Below are 12396 nucleotides of genomic sequence, written 5' to 3'. Positions count from 1 at the left end.
TCAGTGTGAAGCACTGCTGTTCAGGTATCTAGTTTAATCAGTTAAGACACATTTCTCTCTGCTTCTATGACTTTACTAAATAGCTGCAAAGCTTATCCTACGACGTTGCTTCCCTCCTTTCCTTTAACTCTTGCCACCCACCCCTTTCTGAGAAAACTATTCATTTGATGAAAACAGAAATAAGAATAGCAGTGTGGTCTTTCCTTTAGTGCAGTCTTTCCTCAGTCAGGGAAGGGTAGAATTAGAGTAACCCCACCTCATCTATCACATGGCCTAGACTTCTCTAGATTAAGGTTGTTAGAAGGGCAACTGGAGAGGTTTCTCAGTAGAGATTTTAAATCCTCTTCTCTAAGGTTTTCTGTTCATTTAGCATGTTTACCAAAATATGGTTAAGCAAACCGGCACTTAATTAGCCAACTTTCCAGAATATCTAGATCTTAATTTCTCATTTTACTTGACTTCTGGACAGAAATATACCAAACAATTTTAATTAAATTTTAAGGCACTAACAGTTATGGCCTAAGAACTGTGTGTGATTGTGGGGAAAGGAGACACGCTTGGTAGGGTACATAGTTGGCTATGTTTCTTTTTGAATTCTGAATGATGGTAGCATCATTGTTTGCCACTTCAATATTTAATTTTGCCATTAGGAGTTTACCTTAAAAGCCTCTACATTGGGCACCTCGGTGGCTCAGTTGGTTAAGCGACTGCCTTCGGCTCAGGTCATGATCCCAGGACCCTGGGATCGAGTCCTGCATCGGGCTCCCTGCTCAGCGAGGAGCCTGCTTCTCCCTCTGACCCTCCCCCCTTTCATGTGCTCTCTCTCTCAATCTCTCTCTCATTCTTGCTCTCTCAAATAAATAAATCTTTAAAAAAAAAAAGCCTCTACATCTTCACACTTCATAAAAAGACCACTGTTGAAGACGTACTTATTTTCACAACAGAATCAGAAAAGCAAAAAGGTTAAGCTAATTTAAAGTTATATAGTGTGCTTTTCTACTGTATGTTCTGAGGCTGTTCAGAGTTCAATCCTTACAGGTTTTTAATGTTCCCATTATGTATTATTTGTAACAAGTCCGTTATCTAATGCTATAGTCTAAGAGGGAACAAAAACACACACATACATGAAAACGAATAAAAATAATTATATATGTCCATGTATAACATGCATGTACACACACTTTTATTTTACTTCATTATTCTCGTGTGGCATTTCATGGGTACCAGACTTCAATTTCAAAAGGTCACAATTATCCTATACCTTAATTATAGTTCTGATAAAGCACTGAAAAAGGTCTGTGACTCCAACATCTCTTCCAGGAATTGCGATTTCAACTATTCTTTGGGTCCTATTAACCTGCTTCTAATGGTGTAATTTTTCTACTTTTAGAAAAAGTATCCTTGGGCAAAAATGTCAAAGGAGCAAAGGAACAGCTTAAGTTTGTTTAAATCATATGGATGAATAAAAACTGTGATATTTATGAAAAGCAAAAATAATAGACTATGAAGGAGTCTTAGAACGGTACAACTGAACAACAGAGTAAAAAATACACTAAGAGAGAAGGCTTTCCCACATATAAACATTAGTTTCAAAGCTTAATCCTCATATTTCATAGAAAGAAGCCAGGAGATGCAGTATAGTAGTATAAGAAATAGTAAAGCCAACAACAGTTCTCTCTTCTAGGGAATGAGATTGACTAAAACTGAAGATCTGGAGCAAGAGTTGTCATTTAAAACACTAAAACTATTAGACTTTTAAAAACCTGTTACTTTGATAAAAATTTAAATCTAAAAAGGGCTCTTCAAGTAGAATGTGGTTTTTAATGGTATTCTTTTAAAAGAAGGACTAAAGTGAGAATGTAAAATGACTGGTACACATATGAACCTGTACCAGGTAAAGTTCAGAATTCCAGAGAACTAAAACTTAGGGATAGAAAAGTAAGGACTTAGGGATAGAAAATCTTTTTTCTAAGGAAGACTTTTGGCCCTCATAAGAAAAAAGATGTCTATAAAAACTTGTTTTAAAAGTTTTGTGCTTTTTTATGCTAATCTAAAAAGTTTAGTTCTCATTTTAATATTAATGTATTTATGTGGTTTATAGCAAAATAAACATACTGGTCATGTATTTATTTTTTTTAAAGATTTTATTTATTTGAGAGAGAGAGAGGGCGGGGCAGGGGAGGCAGCAGGACCCTGGGATCATGACCTGAGCCAAAGGCAGATGCTTAACCCACTGGGCCACCCAGGTGCCCCGGTCATGTATTTTTTTTAAAAATACTTTCTGAGATTATAAGACTTTTCTCCTATGAGAAAATCAACCTAATTAAAAAAAAAAAACAAAAAACGCATGATCCTGAGCTTGCTTACTGCTGAGCAAGAGACCACTTAACAAAGAAGCTACTAAACAAGTTGCAGTACAAAAATTTTGTTTTTTTTTTTTTAAAGACTACATTTTTAAATAGTCTCTACACCCAACATGGGGCTTGAACTCACGACCCTGAGATCCAGAGTCACATGTTCTACTGACTGAGCTGCCAGACACCCCGTTATTACATAACTTTTTAAAGTTTTTATTTTGAAGTTTAAAGTTAACATAGAGTGTAAATATTACTTTCAGGTATACAATATAGTGATTTAACACTTCCATATAATACCCAGTGCTCATCACAACACAGGTACTCCTTAATCCCCATCACCTATTTAACCCAACCCCGCACCCACCTCCCCCCTGGTAACCACCCGTTTGTTCTTTATAGTTAAGAGTCTATTTCTTGGTTTGCCTCTGTCGCTTTTTCCCTTTGCTCCTTTTGTTTCTTAAATTCCGCATATGAATGAAATCATATGTATTTATCTCTGACTCATTTATACTCTCTAGCTCTATCCATGTTGTTGCAAATGGCAAGGTTTCATTCTTCTTTATCTTATTGCATAATTTTTGAAAAACTTTCTGCCATTTGTTCCTTCATACTTTATCCTTTCTGGTTCTGAGCCACGACAAAAGCAAATATATTAAGAAATGAACCTCAGTGAAACAGATGCAAGATAACTCCTTCTAGGCCTGAACTAGCACAATTGTAACAGAAACACAATAATCTATGTCATCTTCCCAAAAGACTCACACCCCATTACAAAAAAATTTAAATATACTAAAGTCGAAAGAACAGTAAATTGAACTCCCACATACCCTTCATCCAGCTTTGACCATTATCAACATTTTGCTAATCAAAAGGGTTTTCTGAGAAATAAATTTTATTCTCATACAAACTTTTAAGGTAGATCTGAAACTATGCCAAATATTTTAAGAAGAAACTAATGACTATTCCCTCACAGGCAGCTGTCCACGTTCCCTGGCTTGATTAGAATTATTTCAATTTACCTAATTCTTCTAACCTAAAGCTTCTGAATCTTCAAAAACATTACAATATCCAAAACTTTACAACTTATTTACACATGTGCATTTCTCCACACCACCCCCACCTGAGGAAAAGCTTCAAAGCTTTTACTATTTTCCCAAAAGATCTATGGCCCCCAAAATGACAAGAACCAATATTATTTTCTGAAATGACTATTTTACTTCAAAGAAAACGAAGACAGTGGCTTCTGTGCCCTCTGTCCAAATATGTGCATGCAAGGGAAATGTCTACACCCTCTCCTCTGCTCAATGGTCTTTTCCTCCTGCTACACAGAAGCAGCACAACTTAGTAAGTAAAATGAAACAAACTACTTGTTTCATGCAATAGTGGATCTGATTCCAACTAAAGAGAAATATGAAAAATACATACAAAATATTTTAAAATGGTATTTTATTATTTTGATAACGATGTCTCAATATATTTAATGAAGTCCTTAAGTCATAAATGTTGAAAGCTTATAAACCAAAAAAGTATATTTAAAATCTAGCTATGCTAAAACTAAGAATAAGGCATCAAAATACAGGACAGTATATATTTAATATCCATTTTTACACAGTTCCCTCACATATGAAGTAACTCCACGTGGGAACTGTGCTGGTCAGTGGCAGTGTTTATGGCTGTGAAGAAAAGAGATGGACAACTATTTCAATACGACATGCTAAGTGTACAAAAGGGAGGAGGAGAATGTCAGTTATGTATAGAAAACAGCAACTAACTTCAAGAAGTTAAAATGACTTACCAGTAAATGTGTTAAGAATTCAGACATTAAGGTGATCCTAGGGGGATCAGATGAGTTGCATATGATACAGGATTGTACATGACGTCTGTGAGTACAACCCCAGAAAGAAATATTACTGATGCTCTCTGAATTTGTATAAAATACAGCTCTTGAGAAGATCGGGGCCTGAATAGTCAAGGGCATCCTGACAGAACGTAGAGAAGTAAGTAGAGACATACAGAACAGAGTGAAGGTATCGAAGGTTTTCAAAAGTCTGAGGGTACAGCTTTGATGTGGTAGGAACCAGAAAGGTAGTGGAGGTTGATAAAATGAGCTGACATGGTCCAAGTTTAGGACGGATGTGATACTAGAGCCCAGGAAGGCAGTGAGGAAACTGTCTTGGCAAAATGTTGATTTACTTCTGGTAACCAAAGACACTATTAAACCTAAAACAATCCAGAAAACAAACCAGATCTTTCCCTTTTAAGGTTGTTCCTTTTCCTCTGTGTACAAATGTGTTTTAAAGTTATTTTTATTGTGATATAACACAATTCTAGAAAAGTGCATACACATCAATGGGCAGCTTACAAATTGTTATAAAGCAAACACCTATGTATAATCAACCTAGGACAAGAACTAGAATACAGCTAGTGCTTCAGAAACACTCCAACATCCCTTCTCAGTAACAAACTCCTCTTCCCCTGAGGTATAATCACTATCCTATTTTTCTTTATAGTTTTACCACCTAAATATGCATCCTTAAACAATATGGCTTAGTTTTGCCTGTTTTTGAATTGCGTATAAACAAAATCATATAGGACATAAGGTATTTAGAGGCCTTCCTATCACTCGATATGATGGTTTTTAAGATTCATCTATGTAGTCAGTTGCAGCTCTAATTTATTTTTTGTTGAAGTTATTACAGAAATATACCACAATTATAACCATAATTATAGGGTTGTTCGTAGGTTGGAGTTATTATAAATAATGCTATGAGCATGCTTATGACTTTCAATTTAGATGTGCATATTTCTTTCTACTAGGTACATACCTGGAAGTGGAATTATTGGGTCAAAGATATGTGTGTAAATATGAACAGAAAAAAATAATAAAACATTTTTACAGTCTTTCTAAATTAACTTATCTGTAGATTCCTTTGGATTTCCTATGTACACAATTCATATCATCAGTGAATATTAATTATCATCTCCCTTACAGCTATGATACTTTATACTACTGGCTAGGATCATCCTCAGTATTATGTTGAACAGAAGTGAAAATAACAGATATCCATGTCTTGAATTCTATCTAAAAAGGAATTTTTTTCAACATTTCAGCATGAACTATGATATCTCCTACAGGTGTTTTTATAGATTTACTAGATTAATATACTTCCCTTTTGTGCCTATTTTCCTAATGTCTTCTTTTTAAAATCATGAATGATGACTGATATTTAGGAACAGCTCCTCTCTATTGAAATGTTTTTCTCATTAAAATTTGTTCAAGTGACCATACTGAATTGTTCCAGGCTAAACAAACCTAGGATTCCTGGGATAAATCAGAGTTGTCCAGGCTGGGTTATTATCCTTTTTATGTACTGCTGAACTATATAATTTGCAAATATTGTGGGTTTTATTTTTTGCACCTATATAAATGAAAGAAACTAACAAGTAATGTTTCAGTTGGGTTTTGGAATCAAAGCTGTGGGTTTGGGGTTTTGGAATCAAAGCTGTGACAGCCTTATGAAAATGGGGGATCACTCATTTTGTTTTCTAAAAGAATCCAAGGTTACAGAATATAACGTTGGAGTTACTATCTCACTAAGTGTTGGTAGAACTTTCCAGTATATCCATCTGGACTTAGACTTTTCTTTACAGAAACTCTGACTTTATAGTGATAGCTCATATAGGTTTTCTATTTATTTCTTGTCAATTTCAATAAATTGCAAACTTCTAAGAATTTATCCATTTCGTTTAAAATTTCAAATTTTGACACAGTTATCCACAATACCTCAGAAGTTTTTTTTTTAAATATCTGCAGGATTCAAAGTGACATTCTTTTTCATTCCTGATATTAGTGATTTTTCTTGATTAATCTCACCTGGGTTGTTAATCGGTCTTTAAAATCTTTTGGTTCCTTGAGCCACTCTACTGTATGTTTCTTTTCTGTTTTATTAAATTCTGTGCACTGTTATTTCTTCTTGTAATTTCTCTGAATTTACTTTATTGCTCGTTTTCTATTGTGAAATGTCTAGTTCATTACTTGAGACTTAAGATTAAAGCTTAGTTCGCTTTCTGCCCGTGGACGCCGCAGAGTAAGCATCGTTTAAGTCTCCCCTCCCACCGCCGTCATGTCTAAGTCAGAGTCTCCCAAAGAGCCTGAACAGCTGCGGAAGCTCTTCATCGGAGGTTTGAGATTTGAAACAACCGATGAGAGTCTGAGGAGCCATTTTGAGCAATGGGGAACGCTTACGGACTGTGTGGTAATGAGAGATCCAAACACCAAGCGCTCCAGAGGCTTTGGGTTTGTCACATATGCCACTGTGAAGGAGGTGGATGCAGCCATGAACGCAAGGCCACACAAGGTGGATGGAAGAGTTGTGGAACCAAAGAGGGCTGTCTCAAGAGAAGATTCTCAAAGACCTGGTGTCCACTTAACTGTGAAAAAGATTTTTGTTGGTGGCATTAAAGAAGACACTGAAGAACATCACCTAAGAGATTATTTTGAACAGTATGGGAAAATTGAAGTGATCGAGATCATGACTGACCGAGGCAGTGGCAAAAAGAGAGGTTTTGCTTTTGTAACATTTGATGACCATGACTCTGTAGACAAGATTGTCATTCAAAAATACCATACTGTGAATGGCCACAACTGTGAAGTAAGGAAAGCCCTATCTAAGCAAGAGATGGCTAGTGCTTCATCCAGCCAAAGAGGTCGAAGTGGTGGTTCTGGAAACTTTGGTGGTGGTCGTGGAGGTGGTTTTGGTGGGAATGACAACTTTGGTCGTGGAGGGAACTTCAGTGGTCGAGGTGGCTCTGGTGGCAGTCGAGGCGGTGGTGGCTATGGTGGCCGTGGGGATGGCTATAACGGATTTGGTCATGATGGAAGCAACCCTGGAGGTGGCGGAAGCTCTAATGATTTTGGCAATTACAACAATCAATCCTCAAATTCTGGACCCATGAAAGGAGGAAATTTTGGAGGCAGAAGCTCTGGCCCCTATGGTGGTGGAGGCCAATACTTTGCCAAACCACGAAACCAAGGTGGCTATGGTGGTTCCAGCAGCAGCAGTAGCTATGGCAGTGGCAGAAGGTTTTAATTACTGCCAGGAAACAAAGCTTAGCAGGAGAGGAGAGCCAGAGAAGTGACAGGGAAGCTACAGGTTACAACAGATTTGTGAACTCAGCGAAGCACCGTGGTGGCAGGGCCTAGCTGCTACAAAGAAGACATGTTTTAGACAATACTCATGTGTATGGGCAAAAAACTCGAGGACTGTATTTGTGACTAATTGTATAACAGGTTATTTTAGTTTCTGTTCTGTGGAAAGTGTAAAGCATTCCAACAAAGGGTTTTAATGTAGATTTTTTTTTTTTGCACCCATGCTGTTGATTGCTAAATGTAATAGTCTGATCATGACGCTGAATAAATGTGTCTCTTAAAAAAAAAAAAAAAGATGAAAGCTTAGTTCATTACTTTCCTTATAAGCACAACTTAGACTGCATTCCACGATTTCCCCCTTAATATTAAAATAGTTGCTTAAATAACATTATGAACATGTGACACTCTGACAACATTGGTAGAACTTAAAATGTTGACTTAAAAGAATACAAAGGTTAGTTACAACATAAAAGCATTTATACTAATTAAAAGATGGTACTGTTTATGAAAACATTTTCCATGAACACAGTGTTTTGTTTTGTTTTTTTTTAAGATTTTATTTGACAGAGAGAGACACAGCGAGAGAGGGAACACAAGCAAGGGTGGTAGGAGAAGGAGAAGCAGGCTTCCCACGGAGCAGGAAGCCCAATGCGGGGCTCGATCCCAGGACCCCGGGATCATGACCTGAGCCAAAGGCAGATGCTTAACGACTGAGCCACCCAGGCGCCCCTGAACCCAGTATTCTAAATTGGCATTTGTCTTTCAACCTACTGAGGTATCCTCTTACTATCACTTCCACTGTTGCTGTTAAGTCAGCTGTTCTCTAAAAAGAATATATAAGTATATACTTTCTATATATTTTTTTCTCTATGTACATAATATATACACAAATTTTTACTCTTTGAAAGTAATCGTCCTTGTATCTAGCTTTCATGATTGTCTATTTTTGCTGTTGTTTCTGTAGTTGTACTATGATGTTTTAAAATGTGGATTTCAGAAAAAAATATGTGGATTTCTTTTTACCATATTTCATGAAATCTAAAATGCTTTGGACCTGAAATTTCATGATCTTACCAGAAAGTGAAATGGGAAAATTTTCACATAGGTCAGTCTATCAATCTTGTTGGACTTACAAGTTGCCATCAATTGAAAGATGCATTCAAATTTTAAGCACAATAAAATATCTTAGAATCAATGAAACAGTATTTATTATGCATGGGAACTATTAGGCTTCTTAAACTCTGTGGCGTTTTTTTTCTCTCACCAAACTGGAAAATTATCAGCCATTATGTCTTCAAATACTACCTTTGGCTCATTCTCTCCTAAAACTCAGTTAAGATCTTCTCGTTATATCCTCCACATTTTTTTTTTTTTTTAAAGATTTATTTATTTATTTGAGAGAGAGAGAATGAGAGCGATAGAGAGCACGAGAGGGAAGAGGGTCAGAGGGAGAGGCAGACTCCCTGCCGAGCAGGGAGCCCGATGTGGGACTCGATCCCGGGACTCCAGGATCATGACCTGAGCCGAAGGCAGTCGCTTAACCAACTGAGCCACCCAGGCGCCCATATCCTCCACATTTCTTAACTTCTCTTCTGCATTTTCCATCTTTTGGTGTATATACTTAATTTAGATAGTGGTTTGGTCTGATCTTCCAGTACACTAAGCCTCTCTTTAGCTTTGTCCAATATGCTGTTCAATTAATTCACTGAGTTAATTTTGCTTATTTTGTTTAGTTATAGAAATTGTCTTTTTCGAGTTGTTTTCCTAACCTTGCTGGAACCAGATCTTCCTGAAACTGCTGAAACTGCTTCCTAACAAGCAGTTTCAACACTTACACTTGACTTATTTCAATAGCTGCTTTCAGTGTTTAATTTGACACTGGTTCCATACCCATATGAGCTGCATATAAAGAAATGGAATTATGAATTGAAAAAATAAAACACAATAAACTAAAAATAAATTAATAATAAAAGAAAAAATCTTTTTCATATCTTTAAGATAGCTCATACTTTCTAGTTCCCTGTTGATGGTATACCCATTTGATCCAGTTCTGACAATTCTAGTATCTGGAGTCCCAAGTTGTTATGTTTTAATTAAAAAAAATAATTTGGGGAAGTAGTTTGAGGCCTTAATGTTCTTTTCCTAGAAGAGATTTTTATTTGTTTGTGTCAAATGCCTGGATACATTAACAGTCTGGGACCATCTTAATCTACATTCAAGGTTTAAGGTTTTCTAGGGTACCCAGATGACATGAATACTATCTTTAATCTTTAGAAGAACTGGTTTATCTAATCCTTATTCTTGGTGGGCCTAAGACTCCAACCTTCCCCCCCACTAATTAAAGGGCCAATAAAAATCACAGCTACTTTAGCTACCTCTCCTAGATCAGAATATACTTCCAGTGCAAAGCAGACTGGAATGCTTGGCTCATCTCTCTAGATTTCCATATTCTCTAAGGCCTTAACCCTCTAATTCCTATTTTACTAATTTTTTTGATATTCTTGATTCTTAAAAAAGATTTTATTTATTTGAGACAGAGCAAGAGAGAGCGCACGAGCAGGGAGGAGGGACAGAGGGAGAGGGAGGAACAGGCTCCCCAATGAGCAAGGAGCCCAATGTGGGGCTTGATCCCAGGACCCCAGGATCATGACCTGAACTGAAGGCATTTAACTGACTGAACCACCCAGAAGCTCCAGATATTCTTGATTTTTAAAAGATGTTTCAATATCATACAGATTTCGTTACTATATCTAGTGGATAGAATGGTCCAAATTACCAGGAGTTTCCCAGAGTCTCATATTTTCTCTGTCACAGTTAAAACTCCACCTTAACATCTCTTCCACCCACTCTGCTTTCAATTAACCATCACCATCCTAAGTCAAGCCAACATTTTCCTTTTACCTGGGTTATTAAAATAGTTTTCCAATGGGTCATCCTGCCGATGGAGAATCAGCTCATACTGTCACATTTTTTTACTGCAATAATGCCCTTATATCACATTTCTCCATAAAACAACCTTCAAACCTTTCTGCTTAATAGGAAAAAAAGCCAAGTTCACTTGCTTAGAATTCAAGGTCCTCCACAGTGTGCTTCCTACTAAACATGCCCCATCATTTTCCTTCTATCTTTCTTGTACTCCAGTTACTCTAAATCCCATTACCATACAACATATGCTCCTTAAACTACCCCCTTCCCCCGACTTGATTCCTGAACCTGAAATGCCCAGGTTCCCACTTTGCCTGCTCTCCCAAGCCCAATCAAATGCCATCTCATCAATAAATCCTTTCCTACCTGAGCCAGAAAGAACCTTTTAGGTATTCCTTTAAAGTTTTATCTATAAGTACCTTAAGGGCAAAATGGTGTATGATACACTGTTCTGTGTACCTCTTCATCACCAAACCTCTGCTCAATGTCTTTTACACAGCTGATATTCAAAAACATTCTTGAAATTTATGAAGTAGTAAGATAGGCAGACTAGGGACAACAGAATAACGTCAGATGAAGTAACTAATGGAGAAAACTGCTCCGAGTTCATACAGCTAGGTGGTGGAGCAGAGATTCCATGTTCTTAACCACTATAGTATAATAAGAAGGTACATTTGCCGCTTTCCATACATGCTCCCCGATAACATCTAAACTGTTTAAACAGTAAAAACCCACTATATTATATTAGAGTGATGAATGCCATCACAAAAGCCTAGTTTCTGACAAACCAAATTTACTCTCACATCTCAGAACTTAACTGTGAAACAATGTATTATTAGTAATGTGGCTAAGAAAAGTTCCGTACCATCATGATAACATACAAGTACTGGTTCTAGTAACTATTCACTAAATGGTGTTAATGCTTCAGAATGAAAACCGGAAAGCTATTTGCAACATAGTCTGCACTGAAATCAATCTTCAAGATTCTTTGATTATACCTGTCCATGAAAAGCAGTGAGTCATCGACCACCTATTTATTTCCCCTTACCTCAAATATACCAGTTAACTCATTAACACCAATCTTATAGAGAAGATACTTATTTATTTTTTTTTACTTGTCATCAACTCTAAAAAAGCTTGATTTGGGGGCGGGGGGGCAGTTGTCTCTAGTTCCTGACATATTGAAATCTGATTTACATGCTTGTCATAATTTACAGAAATTACATGCATATTATAAAAAAGAAAACCTAGAAATGGTTGAACTAAAATATTTACTAATCACTGACTACATATTAGGAATTGTGTTATGTACTAGTAATGGAAGATGAGTAAGATAGTTCTTAAGCACAAACAAGTCTAACGAAAGCATTTAAATATTATATCAAATACATATAAAAGGGCCAATGAAGAAGTGATTAACTGTCTTGAGAAATAAGAATAGCCATCTTAGAAATAAAGCTTAAGTTAAAGCTTTATTTAAAGAACAATTAAGGGGGCTCCTGGGTGGCTCAGTCAGTTAGGTGGCTGCCTTTAGCTCAGGTCATGATGCCAGGGTCCTGGGATAGAGCCCCGCATAGGGCTCCCTGCTCAGTGGGGAGTCTGCTTCTCCCTCTGCCTGCCACTCCCCCGCTTGTGCTCTCTCGCGCTCTCTGTCAATAAATAAATAAAATCTTAAAAAAAAAAAAAACAATTAGGAAAAGGGACAATATGGAAGGCATGCCAGGCATGGGCCAATGACAGTACAGTTCCAAAAGTGCTCCCTAGGGCTTTGTAGCTAACAGCCTACATAGATATCCACAGAAGCCCCATGTCAGACAAAGGAAACAATTGCAAAGTTGAGTCAACACAAAAATGAATTTGGTGACATCTTAAAAGCTGTGTACTACTAAAGTATAATATGAGAACAGAAATAAAGATAAAAGAAAGGCAGACAGAAGCTGGATTTTCAGAGGTTCATTTATTTGA

The 12396-nt window shown here is 36.9% G+C and overlaps 2 protein-coding genes across 3 annotated transcripts in view; one reads left to right on the top strand and one right to left on the bottom strand.

Annotated features, from left to right (window-relative positions):
* Positions 1-12396, bottom strand: part of ARIH1 (ariadne RBR E3 ubiquitin protein ligase 1) — a 119604-nt gene that overhangs the window by 51085 nt on the left and 56123 nt on the right. The gene's annotated exons all lie outside the window — the stretch shown is intronic.
* On the top strand, positions 6263-7390 carry LOC118357057 (heterogeneous nuclear ribonucleoprotein A1-like; the record flags this gene model as incomplete). Its single annotated transcript, XM_035727964.1, has 1 exon — positions 6263-7390. A coding segment is annotated over exon 1 (909 nt), but the record flags the coding sequence as incomplete, so codon positions are not given.

This window comes from Zalophus californianus, chromosome 6, assembly GCF_009762305.2.
Source record: "Zalophus californianus isolate mZalCal1 chromosome 6, mZalCal1.pri.v2, whole genome shotgun sequence".
NCBI lineage: Eukaryota > Metazoa > Chordata > Mammalia > Carnivora > Otariidae > Zalophus > Zalophus californianus.
This window is presented reverse-complemented; position numbering and strand designations above follow the sequence as displayed.